We start from the raw sequence: 22,569 nt of genomic DNA on the forward strand, positions 1-22,569 counted from the left end.
GCTAGTGTGGGATACCTCTATGGTGCTGGAGCTCCCTGCTGAGTTGGTTGAATCTTTCTCAGAGCTAGAACACAGCCTGGAACTCTTCCTATTTTTTCCCCCTTTTCTCTTGACCCTTCATAAGCATTACTTCCAATAAATTGCTTGAACTTTTAACTCTATCTTGGGTTCTTGTTTCCCAAGGACCTACTGCCACAGGTTTGTAACTATGCTCACCACTGACAGATGAGGATATAGGCTTGGATAAATGGACTCACCTCAAATCATACAGCTCTTAATGGAATATTATTTCCTATTTACATGTTTATTTAGTTTCATGCTGAATAATATCCATGAAGCCATGCATTTTATATGCAAATTATATTTTCCTAATTCACACTGAGGGCTTCCCTGGCTCAACTTCTGCCTGCAATACAGGAAACATGAGAGATGTGGGTTTGATCCCTGGGTTGGGAAGATCCCCTGGAGAAGGGAATGGCTATCCACTCCAGTATTCTTGCCTGGAGAATCTCCTGGACAGAGGAGCCTGGAAGGCTACAGTCCATGGGGTCACAGAGTCCGATACAACTGAAGCAACTTAAGATGCATGCATAATCCATGTTGAAAGTATAACTATATATCAGAAAAAACAAAAACAAAAAACTGAGGCAACTCTTACTCATCTTACATTGCAAAGAAGCCTAATACATCCATGTGCTGAGACTTTATTTGTTCTTAAAAGTTTGTTTGGCCAAGAGTTGATTTCTGAGATTTGGACAACTTTTTCACTCAAAAGAAATGGAGGAGCTATCATCTCACCAGGAATCCAAAGCCAAGGTATTGTTAAAGTCAATGGCCACCAGACCCTAAAATAGACATCTTCTCTTACCAAAATGTGTGTCTAAATAAGACATTAACACTTCTGTCAAACAAAAGATAATATTTTAACTATTTTTTAAAATTTAAAATTAAAATGCTTTGGGAATTTCCTGGGGGTCCAGGATTAGGACTCTGTGTTTTCACTGCTGAGGGCCAGTGTTTGATCTCTGGTCAGGGAACTAAGATCTCAGAAGTCACAAGGCAGCCAAAAAAAAAAAAAAAATTAAAATGCTTTATTAATACTTAAAATAGGTTGACACTAGTTCATACATTTTATATGCTAAATAGGGTATGTATGTTCAAAAACTAAGACAACTGTTAATCAGCCTTAAAGTATCAAATCTTTATTCAATTTCTGTTAAATACTTTATATACTTATGTATGTAAATAAATAAGTTTACTCCGCTTTAAAAAATTTCCATACAAAAATGCAGCGTATTCAGCAAGATGGCATACTTAAAAATCAATAGCAAGTAGAATTTCATAAAAGGGCAACGCGGCCCAGGATACTGATTCATCAGAACACCATTGTGTCAGCTACACTGTACCTTGACTCAGGATATCAGGTCTACTTAGGTTGCCACATTAAACTGCATATAGGGAATTCAACAACATCCTTCATCTAGAATACCTCTCATAAATACATACCCAGGGATAAAGCTTGGAGTTGGGAGACATGAAAAATCAAAATGCCACATTATAGATACCTGCACCTCTTGTTAGGTTTACAACAGTAACTCTCATAATTTCTGGCCAAAACTACTAGCCAGAGCCCTCCACTCCAATCATTTATAGAAAAATGACAGTCTTTTTAACAATTAATTCTTAGTTCTCATGATGCTTTCAGGATTATCTAAGTCAGTTGAGTGTACAGTTGTATCTTTAGTAATTAAAATGTTTGAATAAAAATCTGAGTTTATATGAAATGCTAAACTATTATTATTACAGTTTCTCTGCTATAGAAGACTAATTATACAACATTTTGGTAATATACACACATTTAATTAGTAGATGACCTGTAAGGTTAGGCTTCACCTGAAATACATCCAGAACTAGGTGAAAAGCATACCAGAAATTTTCAAGTGTTGCTAAGATCAATTTTTATAGAATTTATTGATAGAATACAAGAGTAAGTTATTGTCATTAATATTCATTCTCTAACTCAGTATATAATTACCAAGTACCTGCTCTTTGCTATGCTCTATTCTAGGCACCAGAGATAAAGCTCTAAACAAAAATATTCCTCTCCATAAGCCTTACACTCCAGTGGAGAAGAGGACAAACAAAATAAACAAAGTATGTGCTATATATTGAAAATCTGTATCATAAGTGCCATGGAGAAAATGCAGGAAAGAACAGGAGTGCTGGTGTGAGATTCAAGCTTAAACGCAGTTCTCAGGGAGGGCTTGCAAAGATGACAACTGACTTGAGACCCAAAGAGCGTGCCAAAGCAAGCCATGGAAGGCTCGAGAAAAGAAGACTCCGGAGAGAGGAACTTTTATTTACCTGTTTCTCAGGGTACAGCCCAATACATGCTCACTCGAAAAAGCTGAACTTTCAAAATCCTATATACATATATTCTAAAGATAATCACCTGTCTCCAAAACCCTGGACCCTTCTCCCATGAATGCCACCTGAAAACCTGGATCACTTGGTGACAAACTTGAAGCATGATGTTGAGGATAGAACCTTCCATGATGATGACTTAGAATTTCAGATTCTGGCATATGCAGAGGTGTATATTAATACTTCATGTGTAAAGGTTGAATGGTGTATCTCAGACTAGAAAACCTTTCTAATGTCAGTTCCAGGGGTGATCAAAAAGCCAGGTCAATTTAGGACTTGATGAATGAGGGCTAAATTGATGTAAGGCAATGAATTGACTGAAGCCCCTAGTCCAGAACCAGAATGAATGGACCAGAGCAACATTCAGGCAGTCTGGATAACTTTGCAGACCACAGTTGCTTCACTTTTTCCCCATTATGTAAATGTGGTCTAAGTTCTTACAGCTAAACTCGTGAGCCCTTGGTTGTGACAAAACAAAACAAAAGTTCTAGAAGGTAACATCTATCATAAGCAGTTTTGTGTGTTAAGCATTCTTCTAAAATCTTTGAAAGGCTGCGGCTACTGCTGCTAAGTTGTTTCAGTCGTGTCCCACTCTGTGCGACCCCATAGACGGCAGTCCATCAGGTTCCCTCGTCCCTGGGATTCTCCAGGTAAGAACACTGGAGTGGGTTGCCATTTCCTTCTCCAATGCATGAAAGTGGAAAGTGAAAGCGAAGCCGCTCAGTAGTGTCCGACTTGCAGCGACTCCAGGGACTGCACCCCACCAGGCTCCTCCATCCATGGGATTTTCCAGGCAAGAGTACTGCAGAGGGGCGCCATCGCCTTCTCCGACATTTTGATATACTGGGTATTAGAACATATGACCATATGAATCTGAGGGGAAAGAGTCACATTTTGGGTTATACAAAATTTGTAAAATCTGGGAGGACTAAGGGATCAACAACGATGACGAACCTGGACTTTGCAGCCAGACTGAGGTTTACAATGCCAGCTTTCCCACTTGATAGGTACATGACCCTCGGTGTTTCTTACGGTCTGTGTTTTGGCTCCCTTGTCTTTGAAATGTGACAATAATATCTACTCCAGAGTTGTTACAATGAAGATTAAATTAGTTAATATTTGAAAAAAAATGTTCAGAACATTGCCTGGGATATATTAAGCCTATATAAATGCTTTTAAAATAAAATAAAGTATAATTTAAGCTTCCTTTATAATACTTCCCTAGTGGCTCAGACATAAAGTGTCTGCCTACAATGCAGCAGACCTGGGTCGGGAAGATCCCCTGGAGAAGGAAATGGCAACCCACTCTAGTACTCTTGCTTGGAAAATCCCATGGATGGAGGAGACTGGTAGGCTGCAGTCCACAGGGTCTCAAAGAGCTCGACACAACTGAGCAACTTCACTTCACTTCACTTATAATACTTCCAAAGAGCTACTTCTTAAATCTTCACCAAAAATAAAAATAAAAAAGACTTGCTGGCAAAGACTGTCTTTTACATAGAAATGTTTAAAGCAGAACTCAGATATATTATGAGTCTAGAAACTCCAAATCTGTCAAGTTGATATCAAATCTTTAACTGAATTTCAAACTGAATTGTATAAAAAATAGATGACCCCCAAAGATTATCAAATGAATACTTTATTAGAGTCATAACACTTATAAAATAAATTTATTTTCATCATGGAGTTACCAGATTTTAAGACCAACCAATACTTTCTCATTTTTACAGCTAAGGTATACAAAGAAATACTCAAATGCTATAATTTTTGTTCAGTGCTTTGCCAGTCAACTCCCAAATCTAGATCATGATTAATCTACAATTCTAAATATTCACAGTTAAATGACTTCTAGGCTTGGTTCTTTATGATAGAGAAGCAATCCATTTATAAAAGTGCCACCAAGGCAGTTTCATGAAATCATTTAATTTAATGCCACCAAGCAGCATGGACCTGTTATACCTTGGAAATAAAAATATAATCTCACGACTAAATCTAGCAGACTTTTAACAATTCCAGCCGGAATCGATGATATATCCTTATGGCACATTTATGACTTTGCAATAGACCATTTATAATACAGGTTTAAGTGTGTGGTATGGAACTGGAAAAACCAAGGAAGTTGGATTTTTATAGAAATGCTATGATAAAGTCATGACTGGTTTCCTCTTGCCACATATTAAATATACCTTTTAGCTTTACAGTTACATCATAAACCAAACCCTAATAAGATTCTTCTTCCTAAGGGATTATTACATAAACAGCATTTGATCACTGAGCATTTTGATTATGCTGCTCATTCAGGATTGTTCCATGTTCCATGAAATCTAATTGCTCAACTTATACATGGCACTTGTAGGGGATGATTCAACCAAAATACAAAGGGCTGAAAGTATAAAATAATCAAAAGCCCTCTTTTTCCAGAGGTAGCCCTCTTGGGGCAAGAGATAAGTATCTCATTTGGACAGGTGGTGTGAGCTGGGGCCTAACTCTAACTTGTTCTCAAGCCATTTTGGCACTTTGCCATGACCAGGGTCTCCAAGGTGGGCTAAAATACTTTTCTGTGCTATTCAGCCAGAGATAGCTTTTGTGACCACTGTTGCTTGAAAACCGATTCTATGTATTTCTCACCAGTGCAAAACAACATAGGACTATTCTCTAGATGAGAATCTACAACTTTAAGTTACATCTCATGTTCTGTTTGAAGTTAACTTAGAGTCATGTGAAAGAATGAGAAGTAAAAAGTTTACCCTTTGGAGAGCTCTACTGGGTAAAGCCTCAGATATCCACATAAAAATACTCATCTATTCATGCACAGGACAAACAGCTGCTATTTAAAGCATAAATAAACCCAAAGTAAAACATCAGGCACTATATACCCATTTCAGGAGTGGCTTAGGGGTCTCTGGGGCTCTCGTTTTAGGAATGCCAGGTAAACATTTTGCTCAGTTGTTAGGAAAACACTTAGGTGGATTAAGCCACTAGGGTTCACTTCATAAATTACTTTTTCTTGTACTCAAGACTCTGCTTGAATTAGCTTGAGATGCTATAGCTGCTTCAAGGGTAAATGTTTGATCATTAACCCAAAGGCAATGTGATTATTGAATGAGACTAAATATTATGTGGCTTGTCAAATTCACTTTAGACCTTTGAGGATCAGTTCAATAAAACACAAAACCCATAACCAAGGTTTTAAACCAGAGGTCAGCAAACGATAGCCTGTAGCCCACAGGCCAAGTACCTTTAGAGAAAAAGAATGCTGATCTCCATTTTACACTAAAACACAGAGTTCAGTGGGAATCTTATTTTAAATGTGTTTTTCTTCGAAAGTTTTAGTGACCTATTAAAATTAAGGTTCAGGTGATTTGGCAACTAAATACAAGCGATACCCCTTTTTCATGAATGATGTCTATGTATTTTATGGATGTAAAAGGAAATTTTTTTTAAAATGAGAAAAAAAAGAGACAGATAAATGTAAAACTAAAGGCCATTTCTCTGTTTAACATCATAATAAAATTTCCATCCATGAAATAAACCAAACTTATACTTAGATTCTCTCTATATACCAAACAAATTACTTTGGGGATATTGTTATATCTGAACAAAATGGTACCCAAATTGATCAAGACATAAAAAGTACACAAATGAAACACACAAGCAGTTAGTCTTTAAGGAGTGTTACGGTCGCCATCTTCGTAAAGCCAGACCCAAACTGCAACCATAACAAGCTGTCGTCACAAAGGCAAAAATCTAAGAAAGAAGAAACAAAAATTCTTATCAGATTTATAACACTGACTTTAAGAAATCATTTGTCCAAAGGAACAACTGTTTGAAAACTGATCAGCCTACTTAAAGATACTTCAACACGTAAGAAAACTAAATCACTAAGATGATTTAGATTCAGCTTTTTTTTTGGACGATTTTATCCCCTCATACCATTAACCCCTTCTTTTAAACATTCTAGCCCCTAATAATAGGACATCATTTGTGGACAGCTTAGCTTGAGCCTTTGTTCACACACTGGACTCACTTGTTAGGCACTGGTGAGACCCCTAACATGGTGCATATTCAAAACTTCATGATGAGATATCTACCTGCACAGTGCTCTCACAGCCACACAGAGTGCAGCTCTCAGGGCCCAAGGATGGAGCAGATTATTTCTGTGACAATGGAAGTGACTGTAGAGCTAAACAGAGAAAACCCAAAGGAATGAATCATCAGGTTGGCGTGGGAGATAGTTCTCAGGAGATAGTTCTCAAGTGTGCATGAGTTCTGAATTACTATCCTTCGTATTCAAAAAGGATGTTTTTAGCATCAACTATGTGTGCATCGGTACATTTGGTACCTATAAACAAGTAACAGGTATTGTCCTCACCCTTCTGGGGTTTATAATCCATAGAGAACTCCCCAAACCATCAAATATGTTAAAACATTATGATGTAGCACAGGAGTCCTTCTAGCAGGAAACCAGAGCTCTCAGAAGGCATATCAGATCCACCTACGAAACATTTTTACAGTGTAATTACCATGCTGCTACTTTCCCCACCCTTCTTCTGCTGGTTGTCTCTCAGATACATCTCTCTTTTTAAAGAAAACTTGACTAGTGTACAGTTGCTTTCCAACGTTGTGTTAGTTCCTAGCGCATGGCAAAGTGAATCAGGTATACATTTACATATATATCTTACATCTCTGATCTAGGCATTTCTTTTCTGTTGCAAGAGAATGACCACTTTATTTTAAAGTACAAATGTGAATATTTAATTAGAACATGAAGAGAAATCACAATCACCACGAATTCTGAAAAGCTGACAAATGTCACAAATATTCCAAATCTAAAACAACAATTTTGTTTTACTATCTGCCTGATAACATCTTACTTCTAAGGACCCACTTTCTTTGCTATATTTTCACAAGACTATTTCAGAAGACAATAGCATGAGAGAGATTTTGTAATCTTGGGTAAAATCCACTGTTTCTTCTGTGATGATTGATTAAAATTTGTTTTTTGTTTCGATAAAAAAAGGTTTCTTTCAGTTTTATACGTATTTGTAGTAACATGCAAACTGTGCAGGTTTGTCAAATTTGGAAAACTCTGTATCATGTTTCATACATGATTTATACAATTTCAGGATATTTCAAAATTTCTTGAGGAATGATACTCTTAAACCATAAATCTCAAAGTGTAAATCTTACTGCACTTTGAGTTGCTCACGTGTAGTTACAGTTGTCCTCCATGTCTTCCTTGTACTGGCAGATGATGAAATTTACATTATCCCCATTGAATTCTGGGGGCCTTTATGCATGTGGCTCCCTTAGTTCTATTTATAATACTGCTCTAATGTTTGCACAGAATTTCTGATAAGTTCTATCTCAAATGATTCTCATAAAAAAAAGCCTGGTGCATTTTTTATTTTATGTCAAGTATACACCTGCCAGGAGGGAGTTTCTGTTTTGACCAGGAGTCCACTTACATTTTTGTGCATCAGTTGATCTGATCTGCAAGGTGGTTCCCCTTGTTGTGAGTCAGCTCATCAGCTCAGTGGATTTCACTCACCACTCTGTGCTGACTAGTCCCTGGATGAATGACTACTTTTGATATCTATTACTAGTGAAAAGGAGTTCTCTCTCTAAGGCAGAGGTCGCCAGCCTCTGGGATCTAATGCCTGATGATCTGAGGTGGAACTGATAATAATAGAAATAATAGAAATAAAGTGCACAATAAATGTACCGTGCTTGATCATCCTGAAACCATCCCCCTGCACCCCTGGTCTGTGAAAAAACTGTCTTCCACAGAGCTAGTCCCTGGAGCCAGAAAGACTGGAGACGGACTGCTGTTCTAAGGTATACTGAAATAGAAAGTGAAGGACTCAACAGAATGTCGCAAATGAATGGCTCATGCACTTAAGTGTTATTAAAACTCAGAAACTAAAGATTTGCTTCTATCCGAGTGTATGGGTAAAATGGGGGTTAATGCAGAACTTAAAGCATGGAGAAGTTTACTAAGGCAGCGTCACTTAGGCAGAAAAAGGGAAGGACAAATCTGTGTCTGTGACAAAGACCACATCTGAAGCTACATGGAGTAGAAAGCACAACTAATTCTTTTCACAAAGTAGACTTTGTTGCACAAGGCCAACCACTAGCACTCATGTAGGTATGGTCTTATATGAATGTCAACCTCCTGGTGCTTCAGTTTCATCATCCACAGCACTGGGGTAATGACAGTACTTGGTTTGGCTCATAAGGTTAACTGTACAGATAAACAGCTATTATAAGTTTAATGCTGCTGGCTATTATTAAAGAACACCATTGTTGCCAGAGGAGTTTCTTAGAGACCTTGATGGGGGAGGGGAAGCGTGGGTAAACAGTGTTCATCCCACACTTACTGTGGCGGCCACGTTTATGTTATACTGGTTATCGCTCAGGAGTAGCTGCACAGTCATGGTTCTATTGCAGCGTAGGTCGTGCAGCGACGTGGTGGCTGCCTCCAGCAAAAAGGCTCCAAAGTAGAATACAAAGACTGTGAAATGGTAAGCGAAGTCCTGAAAGAGGATGGAAAAGAGAGTCATCTGCCAGTGAAGAGAATAAGCTTTTCCAAGAGTTTCTTATTTCAAACCAAGTTTAGGTTCAGGAAAAACAGAACTTTTAATCAAACAGTCTTTAACCACATTGGCCGTTTCTTTTGGCTCCCTTAGCAATGTCAAGCTGTTAGAATTCCAAGGAAAATCAACCAACTCGTTGTAATTGGCACAGTGGTAAACCTTCAGATAGACTGAATTTTATAAAATACATAATTCAGTTTAGATAAGGTACCACAGAATTCCTGTCCTTAAAATTCAAGTAAAACAGCATTTAAATTATATCTTGTTAGAGTAATTATATAACTATATATAATAACATATACACAGATTTCATAATTAAGTATTTTATTTGTGAGCAGTTTTTATTTTTATTCATTAGATTGTCATTCCATACACCAAAAGATATAGAATATTTATGAAATCACCAAATTCAATACCATATCTCTAGACATTTTAAAAAACAAAATAAATACTTCTACAAAAAATAGAGGAGGTTTTCATGCAAAACTCAACAATTATTAAGTTATTTTATCTGTCACTGGCATTAATGTGACACGTAACTATTAAAATTCACGTTGTCTAACCTGACTCAATGTACCATCAACACACTGCTGTGTATTTTTGTTAACAATTTCTATAGCAGGCACTTCACATTTATTATTAATCACCCTTACAACCACCATTTATTATTTCCATTTAACAAATAAGGAATTTCTTCTTCTTTTTCTGGTGAAGTGATGAAATGACTTTCCCAAAGCCCCACAAAGCTTTGGAGGGAGACCTCAAACCTAAACCAGTCTGTCTGATTCCAAAGTCCATTTGCTTTCTTCTCTATCAATCTGTTCCTGATACAGCTATAGTACCAAAAAAAAAAAAAAAGAAAAGAAAAAAAAAAAAAGGAACACTGCATGGCTTTTGTGTAAATGCCCATTCAGCAAGCAAAACTGTCCAGAGAAATTGTTTTTACTCTCCCTAGAATAATAAGGACAAAGTTAACTAACTAAGAGTGAGAATTACCAAAGGTACAATGCTAAAAATGCTTTCTACTTAACCATTCTAATTTATAAACTGACCAACCAATGCCTTCAAAAGATCTAAGAAAAAAGTTATACACGAGCCACATGTCTAATCTATAGGAGAAATACTTAAACATTTACATGTGGTTAGTCAATAAACGTTCACTGACGAAGGTCAAAATCCAACGTCGCTACTTTGAGAGATAAAATGCAATAGAGTTGGGTCTTACTTAAGGAAGTGATAAAGACTGAGAGAAAAACACGTTTCAGACCATTCAGACTCATCTAATTTACCAAAGGGGACTCGGAAATGGCTCATTTCATCCCAAAAGGAATGGGAAGAGTTGGGTGACACGGCCTGAAACTCTTGGGATGATGTGGTCTTTGCCATCTTTGCCAGCCTCATCTGATGTCACTGTCTTTCCTCTTTGAACATCAGCCATGCTGGTCTCGTTTTGGTCCCAAGGAATCACTCTATACCTCAAGATTGATACTCTTTACACGTGGCAATTTCTCTGAGTCTTCCCACAACCAATGACCACATACACCTACCCTCCAGCCCTCTACACACACACACACACACACACACACACACACACACACACACACACACCCCCCACCATTCCATTCCTGCCCAATTTTGCCTCCTCCCTCCTTGGGCTTCCCTGATGGCTCAGCAAGTAAAGAATCCACCTGCAGTGGAGGAGGCACAGGAGACACAGCTTCATTCCCTGCGGCGGGAAGATCCCCTGGAGAAGGGCATGGTAACCCACTCCAATATCCTTGTCTGGAAAATCGCATGAACAGAGAAGCCTGGCAGGCTCCAGTCCACGGGGTTGCAAACAGTCAGACACAACTGCGCACACGGCACACACACTCCTTTACAGGAGCATCAGAACTGAGTTGCGACAAAGGCTTTCAGATCCAATGCTGTTTCCTCCCCCTGCATCTTTCACAGGTGTTACCATCCAATAAACTTCCTGCACGTTCAGCTCTATTTGGCTTGGGTCATACCATCCCATCCTCCACATTAGCCTTAGGATCCCATGTACCACAAAGTATGGGTTTCCCAGATGGCGCTAATGATAAAGAATCTGTCTGCCAATGCAGGAGACATAAGAGACGTGGGTCCAATCCCTGGATGGGGAAGATCCCCTGGAGAAGGAAATGGCAACCCATTCCAGGATTCTTGCTTCGAGAATCCCATGGACAGAGGAGCCTAGGTGGCTACAATCCACAGGGTCACAAAGAGCTGGACACGACTGAAGTGACTCAGCATGAAAGCACCCTAAAATGTAAGAGGAACTCATGGCAACAGTGGTGAGAAAATCACTATGTCAGCTCCTGGAGTTATAGAATCAGGCATGTCACCTGATTTCCAAGATGTGAATTACACATCTTGGAAAAGCATCTCCTGGTGTCCCCCTGGGCCCTTGTAGGGAAGGAACACTTGATCTTGAGACAACAAAGATGAAGCATCCAGAACTGCCCATTATGAATGGCGTTCTCTCAAAGCCACTAACTCATACAGTCACAACCTGCTTCTTCAGGTGGGAAGGGGACATCAGAGTTCAAGCTGAGCTGGGCTAGTAGGCCTGAGTCTGTTGTGTGAGCAGGTGGCCCAGGCCCCCAAGTCACCCACCAGGATGGTCCTGCCCTCCTTCCTCAGCCCAAGCCTATAGCCACATGGGGGAGGAGATCCCCAGGGTCCAGATGAAGGGGAAGAAAAACACCTGAGCTTGTTTCTCATGGCGTGATGGGCTGTAGCAAGGCGAACAGGGACAGCAGCTGTATTACACATGCTGTAGAGACACATTCAGAGCTAGCTGTGAAAGCGCAGTTAGGGAACATCTTCCTAATGGATGGAACTCTGAGTGGTGCAGCATGTCACACACTTTGTTAAGAAAGCAAAGTGCCCACACAGAGACGCATCCGCAGTGGGGAAAGGTCTGGCAAGCTGGTCAGGGCCCTGGAAAATAAAAGTTCAGAGACAAGGAAGTATGGAGCAGGGAGACGGCCATACGGGATTAGGCATGAAATGTGAAGTGTGACCTTTCTTCTATGTGGTCACGCCCACTAGAAGTATCCACATGGAAGATGATCTGGCCAGTTGATGCAACCAATTAAAAAGCAGAGACATTACTTAGCCAACAAATGTCCATCTAGTCAAAGCTATGATTTTCTAGTAGTCACATATGGATGTGAGAGTTGGACTATAAAGAAAGCTGAGTGCCAAAGAATTGATGCTTTTAAACTGTGGTGTTGGAGAAGACTCTTGAGAATCTCTTGGACTGCAAGGAGATCAAACCAGTCAATCCTCAGGGAAATTAGTCCTGAATATTCTTTGGAAGGACTGATGTTGAAGCTGAAACTCCCATACTCTGGCCACCTGATGGGAAGAACCGACTCCTTAGAAAAGACCCTGATGCTGGGGAAGACTGAAAGGCAGGAGGAGAAGGGGATGACAGAGGATGAGATGGTTGGATGGCATCACCAACTCAATGTACATGAGTTTGAACAAGTTCAAGGAGTTGATGATGGAGCCCTAGCGTGCTGCAGTCCATGGGATCACAAAGAGTCAGACATGACTGAGCGACTGAACTCACCGATCTCCTTCCTGGCATGATGGGTACATGAACAGAGGGGCCATGGCTGGGGAGGCGAGTCTATGTCATGGCCCAATAGCGTGGACTCCCAACAGCCAAAGCTGACAAGCCTCCTATCCATATACATCAGAGGCCAGAGAGAATGAAAACCACAATCACAGAAAACTACCCAAACTGATCAGAAGGATCACAGCCTTGTCTAACTCAATGAAACTATGAGCCATGCCATGTAGGGCCAAGAGAGATGGGTCACAGTGGAGAGTTCTGACAAAACATGGTCCAGTGGAGAAGGGAATGGAAAACCACTTTAGCATTCTTTCCTTGAGAACCCCATGAACAGTATGAAAAGCTGACCCACCTCTTGCCTTTTCTGAATGCTGGATGTGCCAGCAACAGAGACTGATTCTGAGATCCTGACATGGTGCTTTTCTCACCTGGTATCAAATTGATGAAACTCAGTTCCCAGCTTCCTGAGAGGCATAAAGTTTCATTCTCACAAAATGGACACTGACTGTGAGTATGGATTTGCTTTTCCTCTCTGCAGAACCTCTGCCACTACCACTGTCCAGGGACTTACAGAATATGCCTCATCTATCAGCATCCACTCAATACATCTGACCAAGGGATTAACTTCTCAGCAGAGGATGAGTGGGAATGGGCCCACAACCCTGAGCTGTCTCCTATCCTGCACCATCTAGGAGCTGCTGGCCTGGCAGCATGCTGGGATGGCGGGCTGACGGCACAGCCTGGAGGAACCACCCTGTGAGGATGTGTGGCCACACGTCAGGACGCAGTGGATACAATGAAGAAGAGTTTTCAACATGGTGTCATATCCCCATTGGAAGAGTGGGAACCAAGAGTGGAAGGAGTTTCTCCTCTTACCATCGTCACACCCAGTGACCTCGGCAAAGACTTTTTAACCACTGTTCCTGCACTCTGGACTCTGCACGACCAGAGGTCCCACCCTGGGGGATGCACTCTTGCTAGAGCATCCAGCAAGCAGCCCACTGACTGGGAGCTATGACTGCTACCTGTGTGCTTTGGTTCTTTGTGCTCAGGGATCAAAGGTGAGAGGAGGGGTCACCATCTTGACAAAAAGAAGGTGTGGCTGCTGATACCCAGGAGGGCAGGAAGGAGTCTATGTGGAACTTGGGTGCTCTACTCGGGGTCCTATTAGAAACCTCCTGCCCAACTGTGAGTAAGATGGAGCAACACTGGCCTGAAAAGGATATAGTTTCCAGCGGGCTTACAGTCCTTCAGGTGGAAGGGATTGGATTATACCACCAGGTAAACCACAGAGACCAGCAGATGTGAAGTGCTGAACAAGAGGAGTTTGAAATGGTCAGCGGACCTGGGGAGGTGACCGAAACCAGTTGTGGCTCTGAGATCAGCTCCAGTCAGAGGGGCTGCAGTTTGTCTCTGTAGCCTCTTTAAGTTCTGCTTCAGGAAGAGAGGTACACTGGGACCTTGGAGGAGCAACGCCCCACACATATATGGTGGAATGGATCCACGGGGTGCAAGAAGATGCATGGGTGTCCCCTCTAGACATAACCTGACATTCCACTGTGAGGACCACAGTCAGCTGACAGCTTTGGCTTCAGTGGATTTGGAATCTATGCTGAGACTGGGCTAAGCCCACGTTCTTCTCTGATAGCTCACAGCCAGTGACGGTGCAGCGTGGACACTGTACCTGGCCACTTTCACCCAACACAAGAGTCTGAAAGGGAAAGCTGTGCTCCGAAGCTTCACACTAGGCTGGCAAGAACTTTGTCATGCTCTAAGACTTCTTTGCTTTATCTTACAGCTTCCTTCTTTTAAAGGTGTTGCCTCCTCCCCTTTCCCTCAAAAAAACCCCCAAAACAAAAAAACCACCCACAAAAAAACTCTTGTACTTCAAAATCCATCTTAGAATCCACGTCCCGGTGGCCTGGAGATGACATATATATATATATGCTATTCTCATTCCCTTCTTGGCCATTAACATAATTATAATTATTGCATCAGGCTTTCAGGTGGCTCAGTGGTAAAGAATCCACTTGCCAATGCAAGAGATGCAGGTTTGATCCCTGGATTGGGAAGATCCCCTGGAGAAGGGATAGGCTACCCACTCCAGTATTCTTGGGCTTCCCTGGTGGCTCAGCTGGTAAAGAATCCTCCTGCAATGCAGGAGACCAGGGTTTGATCCCTGGGTTGGGAAGATCCCTTGGAGAAGGGAAAGGCTTCCCACTCCAGTATTCTGGCCTGGAGAGGTCCATGGACTGTATAGTCCCTAGGGTCACAAGGAGTTGGACATTGCTGAGTGACTTTCATTTTCCAGTATTATAGCCAGGAAAATTTCATGGACAGAGGAGCCTGGCAGGCTGCAGTCTATGGGGTCGCCAAAGAGCTGGACATGACTGAGCAACTGAGTACAGACACAATTCTTGCATCAGCTGTATAATCATTTCCTCACTGCTACTGTCCACTCCAACAAAGTCTCTGAGAGCCGCTCCCAGTCCTACCTTGTTCACCAGAGTATTTTGAGAGCCTTAGGAAGGATCAGGCACGTCCTAGGTGCTCATATCTCCCTCCACCCTTGCCTGGAGTGACCCCATGGACTATAGCCTGCCAGTCTCCTTTTTCCATGGGACTTTCCAGGCAGGAATACTGAAATGGATTGAAATTTCTTACAGGGGATCTTCCTGACTCAGGGACTGAACCTGCATCTCCTGCATTGGCAGGCAGATTCTTTACCACTAGCACCACCTGGGAACCCCAATATATGTTATTACTTATTATATTTTTATTTCACCATTTACACCAACACTAGAAAAAATACTGAAGACACCAGTCATGAATGCTAATTAAATCTCATATCAGTAAAAACTAGAAGCTATACATATTGTAGGTGACATTCCACAATGAACAGTTCTAGAAAATAATTTCTCTATCAAAATGCATTCCTGCTTCCCTCATGCATGGCATACAGGCGACAGACATTAAACAATTTTCAGGGGGGGGAAGCAATAATTTTTTAAGCGATTAATGTTTAACAACTCCAGAAGGCAGCAATTAAAAATTGTTACCATCTGGTGATGACTGCATGATACGCATGGCTCAAAAATTCTCCTGGCTGAGTGTACAAAATAAATTGCAAAACCTATCAAAAGCAACCATGTGGTCAGAAATGACTAAGAACGCCGAAAATCACAAAAGAAGGGGGATAGGGTGCCCTTTCTAAATACTATGTAAGCATATAAGCAAATTTCTTGAAGGCAAGAGTTGGCTTTTTGAAACTATACCCACTATATGACAAGACAGTACTAATAACCTCCACAAAGTGTAGTGCGTGTTGCTGTCCCCAGCTTTCTCTTAGTAAAAGTGGACTACTCTAACTCAAAAACCCATAAGATGAGCTCTGCAGGTGACCTATGGAACAGACTGGTCATTTTAACTGTCCCTTTAATGAAGTGGTTGAATTTTAAAAAAACAACATGTTTTATTGTATGAACATCAGATACAAGGCAACAAAAACTGGGAAGAAATATGTTTAGAAAATCTAATTAAACCTAATACATTTACAAAAAATATTAATGCTTGGGCTCAATACCAAAGATAAGGCTCCATATGAGCAAAAGAGAAAAAGAGGATATGAATGTACATCTAATAAAATCAGGAGTGATATCTGAAACATATTTAAACATTGGTAAGACATGTGCCTCAACCAGTTAGAGAGAATGCTGAGCACTGCAGGATCCTGGAGACTCACTACTTGCCCAGATATTGACTCTTTACTTGCCGGGCTATTAGGAGGTCCAGGAAGGTCCCAGAGAAAGGGTCAGGTTATGGGGATTAGGAAGAGGCAGTAGGTTGGGGCAAAATCTATGTATTAACTAGTACCAAAGTACCAGTAGAGCTGTTCTGTTGGTACATACTGGCCAAGTACCATCTTCAAGTCTGATATTAAAAGAGCTTGGTAGCACTCTCCAACATGAAGGACTGACTGATTCATTCAGGTGTTATTAAAAGAAAGTCAGGAATTTAGAAAAAGGCAAATAAGCATCTATAATATTTATAACTTAAATGGGGATTTTTGATCTTCATCATTTGAACAATAATTAGAAATCTTTTCTCATCATTAATGAGAATCAAGGCAAACATGAGAAACACATTGTGTCAGCAACCTAAGAAATAGGAATTTGTAAGTTTCAAACTGCAAGCCTCAACACATTGAAGGAGTTCGATGATTTACTGATCACTTACTATAAATCAGACACAAAGCTGAACACTTAATAATACACGGATTCCACTGTTCCTTAACAACATCTTGTGAGGCTGGTATTATCATTTTACAGAGGAAGAAATGAGGCTCAGTATTTTGCCCAAGGCTATTTGGTTAGTAAGCAGACCCAACTAATCTCAAAGCCTGGGCAGGATTATAACCGCCACACTACACGTCCTCCTTAGCTGGCCCTGGCTTACTGAATGGGCAGTCACATTTGCTAGACTTCACTGCTGATAACATCTGAGATGATGCTCCTCAGTATGGTCTATAAATAAGACAAAAACAGATATTTTTTCTTACCGCTGAATAAAACACTACCACAAGTGAAAGAAACATATACAAAGCCTGACTGAAGGTCTGATTAAAGTTTCTAACTACCAAAGTGTGAAAGAACCTAGTGGTGGTTCTTCATGATCCTTATTAAACTGATCACTGATGGACTGCCATTCATGCTCCACTGGGCCATTGACAGATAACCCCAGAGAATGAATGACCACAAGCATGAAAGAGATTTGACTACACGATAGGAGAAAAAGGAAATGTAAGTTGACCCAATATAAGGGTATCATAATTTTTAAAATGGTGTCAATTGCAAATTCACTTCTTAAAATGTATCTACTCTTGCTAATCTAGGACAGACATTGAAAATAAATGTAAAATATGGCCTTGCCTTTTCTAAGTTATCTGAAGAGTAGAATATAGAGCTACTTGTTTTCTGAAAAGAATATATGTATTTGGTATCTGAAGCAGGAATCAATGGAAAACTTTAAGATATATGGCACAGCATCCATCTCCCCGAATCATCTGTTCGATAGTTCAATAACTGTAATGAGATTCATTTGTTGTGTGAAATAAAACCGTCTTTGCAGAAAGGTCATCTAACTCATAAGGGAGTAACAGAGAGATGGTTGAGTTATGTCAACACCGGAATTGCACAAACTGGGACCCTGCTGTCCAGTTGGGCCGGCCGCACAGCAACACAGCAGATCCTGTGCTCTGACCTCTTCTCTCCCACTAGAGGTAATGGATAGAACCAGAGATCTGGCATCTCAGGATAAAACAAGATCCTCATAAGTTTCTCGCATTTTTCCAGAAAGAGACATAAAGATCCCTTACCAGGAAATTCCAATTGGCATTAATCTGAGTCACCACGCCAGAGAGGAACACGCCCAGGAAGAGAAGGGAACAGACGAAAGCTGTCACAGACACAAACATGACCCATCCTTGCAACAGAGGTAGAGGAACATTGGAGGAGGCGACTAGGATCCACACGAGTCCTCCGAACACCTGCAGGGGAAAGGAAACACAGTGATAGATTTGGCACAGAACTGGACATGCCTGCATCAGGCTTCCTCGCTGTCTTGGTTCCTCCCCAGACCCCTGCATGTGTTCCTGCAACTCTGCCAATGACTTGGCTCCATCATTACTGGAGATGCCTTCTCTCAGCTGCAAGCAAGAGCTTCTGCTCTGGGGCCTGATCTGACTCCACATCATTTCTGAACCTGCCTTTCTGTTGGACTCTTGTCCTCAGTCTACGACCAGGTTCAGCATGCTTTCACCATCTAAAAGTATTTTCCTTTAAAAGAATTTGATAAAGAATAAATATATGTATGTATATTATATAACTGAATCACTTCACTATACGCTGAAACTAACACAACACTGTTAATCAACTATGCTCCAAAAAAAAAAAAAAGTTAAGTATTTTCCCTTGACATTGCTGCCTCTCTAGTTTCCTCTCTAAGGATTTCTTTTCAGTTCACCATTTTTACAAATTTACCTCTCCACCGCCTCTCCTTATTACCATCTACTTGCTTCTGTTCTCGCCACTTCTCAGAGAGTCTATTAGCAAAGATCAGCCATAAATTTCTAACCTGTCACTTCTCACAGCCATGCTTCAGTCCTTATCACGACATACTCACACAGGTGAGATTTGTCTACACATGGTGACTCAGATGGTAAAGAACCTGCCTACAATGCAGGAGACCTGGATTTGATCCCTGGGTTGGGAAGATCCCCTGGAGGAGGGAACAGCTACCCATTCCAATATTCCTGCCTGGAGAATTCCATGGACCGAGAAGCCTGGTGGGCTATAGTCAGTCCATAGCATCACAGAGTTGGATACGACTGAGAGACTAACGCTAACTAACTGAATAGCTGTAGCTACTGTACATGACTGGAGAAGGAAATGACAACCCACTTCAGTACTCTTGCCTGAAGAATCCCACGGACAGAGGAGCCTGGCGGGCTACAGTCCATGGGGCCGAAAGAGTTGGACATGACTCGGCAACTAAACCACCACCACTGTACATGATAGAAAACAATAAAATCTTTCATCATTTATTGATGCTCTTCTATGTGTTGGACGTAAGAATAAGTACTTTAGATATTTATACACCCAATATTCAGTAAATACCCACTGTCTGGCACTGTGCTGGGTAAAAGGCATAAAATGGTAAACAATGGTCTCAGCCATCACAGAGTTCATAGTGTCTTATAGGAAAGAGGAAATTAAGCAAGTCTCTTAAATGCTGCTTCACGTGTGGCACAATTGGACAAATGCGGGGCACTAAATCCAGTTGTGAGAAGTCAGAAAACACTGCCTAGAAGCAACAGCTCAAAAGACAGTGCCAGGGAGAAGGGCAGAGGGCAGAGGAGGCTGTTTCAGGGCAGGAGGTAAATCTTGAGATGATTTGGGGCAGAGGGGCTGAGAAACAGCCTGGCAGGGCTGAAGGGCAGAGCTCGGGGTGATGGAGCAGCAGGCTGGGACATGACAGCAAAAGAATGGATGAAGAAAATACCCAGATTTATGGCTGGGGCAGGTAGCAGTGAGTGAGAAAACAGAGGAGGAGGAAGAGTTAGCGGGTGAGGACAGTTTTATAAATCTGACAGCAATGGTCTCCTCCATGCTACTGCCAAAGAGATAGAGGCTAGGGACTTTCCTGGTGGTCCAGTTGTTAAAGCTCCTCCCTGGTTGGGGAACTAAGATCCCACATGTCATGCAGCCAACAAAAAGAGAGAGTGTGACATAAAGGCTACACATCCTTTACAGGGTATTCCAGGCCATTTATGAGCTAATCTGTCTTTTCCATACTTGTCTCTTGCCATTGAGCCCCTCACATCTTACATTATAGAAAAAGAAATGAACAGTCCAGAGACAAAGCTCTTTCACATTTGAGTGGCCTGACTTATGTTGGCCCAAAATATTGTTCCTTCCCTATGTGTTTCTGAGAAACTCCCATGCATAGCTCCCCATGGATAGCACATCAACCAGAAGGCCTTTCCTGAGTTCCATCCCACGCTCAGGCCATCTTCCTGCCCTCTGGGCAAACTCCCTATTGTGGATTTGTTACATGGATGAGAAACACTGTATTAATAATTAATGCCCCTGGCTTTCAGTCCAACTGTACTACTAGACCTTCTTGGCAGTAGGCTGTCTTATATGCCTCTGTATCTAATATCATTTATTTATCTACAAGTTAATTCTTTCTTAGCTCTCGGTCAGGCACTGTGCCATATTTGGCAATGAAAACCTAGGTTATAGAAGTATCCTGGAGACACAAACAGGTAAGTGGGAATAAATCCCCAGCTCCAAAAACAATACAACAATATAGGTGACGTCATAGAAGCAGGTTATGTCTGGTGTATGGAAGGCTCTTAGATATTTGCTTCGTGAACAAACAAGTTCTTATTTCCCATGGGAGAACAATCGGAGCGCCAAATATTAAAAAACAATAATCATGTGTATCTTGCTAGATAATATCCAACTTGCTCATTAGAAGCTGAAAGTACACGTATTAATTCAAGTTTCTAAAAAAACAGAAGAGGCCCACACAATTCATTAGTGCTTTGAAAAACATTTTGGAAAGCCTAAGTTATCACTTGAACAACAATAATGAAAGAGCCAGTCTAATACATTGATAATAATGTTGTTATATCTCAAGTCCTAATTCCAAACGAAACATGAACCATCAACCTGGAAAGTTTTATGAAGTAAATCTAAGTCATGAATATTAATATATACTTTAAAAAAATATAACCATAACCTTAGTAGCTATGAAAGAAACAGTGTTCCTGGTAAAAGATTCTCTGCTCTTTCTTACTGTTTAATACATATTTGAAGGTGATAAGATCTTTCATTTTTTCTTTTTTCTCAGCCTCTTCTTCTTGGTACATTGTTCTTACTCTCCCCCCAACAAATAAGCAACATATTTTTAATACTGCTTAAGAAATATACCGGAGAAGGCAATGGCACCCCACTCTAGTATTCTTGCCTGGAAAATCCCATGGACAGAGGAGCCTGGTGGGCTACAGTCCATGGGGTCGCTAAGAGTCGGACACGACTGAGCGACTTCCCTTTCACTTTTCACTTTCATGCATTGGAGAAGGAAATGGCAACCCACTCCAGTGTTCTTGCCTGGAGAATCCCAGAGGCGGCGGAGCCTGGTGGGCTGCCGTCTATGGGGTCGCACAGAGTCGGACACGACTGAAGCGACTTAGCAGCAGCAGCAGCAGCAGCAGCAAGAAATATACATCACTACTAAATATCTATTAATTCAAGAATCATTTCCTGAGACTCCAGGTGCCAAAATAAAGAATAATAAAGAACAACCTGCCACTGTCCACTGGGGACAGGCAGACTCAGAAGGATAAGCATCATTATATGATACAGAGGTTATGATCACATGACGCCTCTAAAGAAGATGCTGTATGATCTCTTGGAATTAAGCATAACATGTAATAAACCTGGACTGGACCTCAAACTGGCCAGCCTCAAATCTGCTGCCAAGCACTGTAGTAGGATACTGAGAAAAAAGGTGGAAAAAAAAAAAGGCAAGGTTCTGTCTCCAGGAGCTCTAAATAAGGGAGAAATAGACACCATCAAATCTGATTCAGGAGCAGATTGTGGTGAGTGCTATAAAAAGAGCTCAACGCTGTGTGCTCCGGGAGATGGGGAGAGGGGAGAAGGAGCAGAAGGGGAGGAATCCAGAAGGCAGGCCGGGGAGGCAGGCTCTGAAGCAGGCTTTCAAGGCAGATGAGGGCTGTAACCAGGGATGCTAACGTGACACAGTAGAGATGAACTGTCCTTGTCAGACCCGAAACTACTGTCCTTCCCATACCTCAAAGGCTAGGAAAGGGAACTGGCGTGTATATGAGAAAAGAACAGACTTGCGCTCCTATCTGTGATGGGGGTATGGCTGGAAAGAGGGGAGGGGAGGCAGGAAGGTGTATGAATGCCTTCCCCCCCACCCCCACAAATGCTTTTGTACGCATGCGCGCGCACACACACACCCACACTACATCCTTAGATCAGAGATTCTGTGAAACCCAGATTTAAGTCTTGCTCAATAATGGAGAAGGAAATGACAACCCACGCCAGTATTCTTGCCTGGAGAATCCCATGGACAGAGAAGCCTGGTGGGCTACAGTCCCTGGGGTCGCAAAGAGTCGGACACGACTGAGCGACTAACCCTTTCACTGCAGTAGACAGAGGATGGGCCAGAAAAGAGAATTAAGCCACTCTGGAGATCCACCTTCCTTGTTGCAAGACTGCCACCTTGGTAAACAGGTCCGGAGGGCCTTGACACAGTATTTCTCCTTACTCCACAATACACTACCTCTTCTTTTTGCCAAAAGCTACTTTTCTCCTAAGCATCCAAATCTGGCTCCAACTTAAAAAAAAA

General features: G+C 41.5%; 1 protein-coding gene across 2 annotated transcripts in view; it reads right to left on the reverse strand.

Annotated features, from left to right (window-relative positions):
* Positions 1 to 4,045: 4,045 nt before the first annotated feature.
* The window catches only part of MAL2 (mal, T cell differentiation protein 2), a 29,567-nt gene continuing 11,043 nt past the window's right edge, over positions 4,046 to 22,569 (reverse strand). Inside the window, exons 2-5 of one of the 2 annotated variants that reach the window (XM_042254360.1) lie at positions 18,002 to 18,172; positions 8,805 to 8,960; positions 6,516 to 6,607; positions 4,046 to 6,171 (exon numbers count right to left, since the gene is read on the reverse strand). In XM_042254360.1, the coding sequence (XP_042110294.1) occupies positions 6,156 to 6,171; positions 6,516 to 6,607; positions 8,805 to 8,960; positions 18,002 to 18,172 (435 nt within the window). In that variant the 3' untranslated portion in view covers positions 4,046 to 6,155. The remainder of the gene's footprint in view (positions 6,172 to 6,515; positions 6,608 to 8,804; positions 8,961 to 18,001; positions 18,173 to 22,569) is intronic. The other variant, XM_015097833.3, reaches the window with a different exon arrangement.

Source organism: Ovis aries, chromosome 9 (assembly GCF_016772045.2).
Source record: "Ovis aries strain OAR_USU_Benz2616 breed Rambouillet chromosome 9, ARS-UI_Ramb_v3.0, whole genome shotgun sequence".
NCBI classification, from domain to species: domain Eukaryota; kingdom Metazoa; phylum Chordata; class Mammalia; order Artiodactyla; family Bovidae; genus Ovis; species Ovis aries.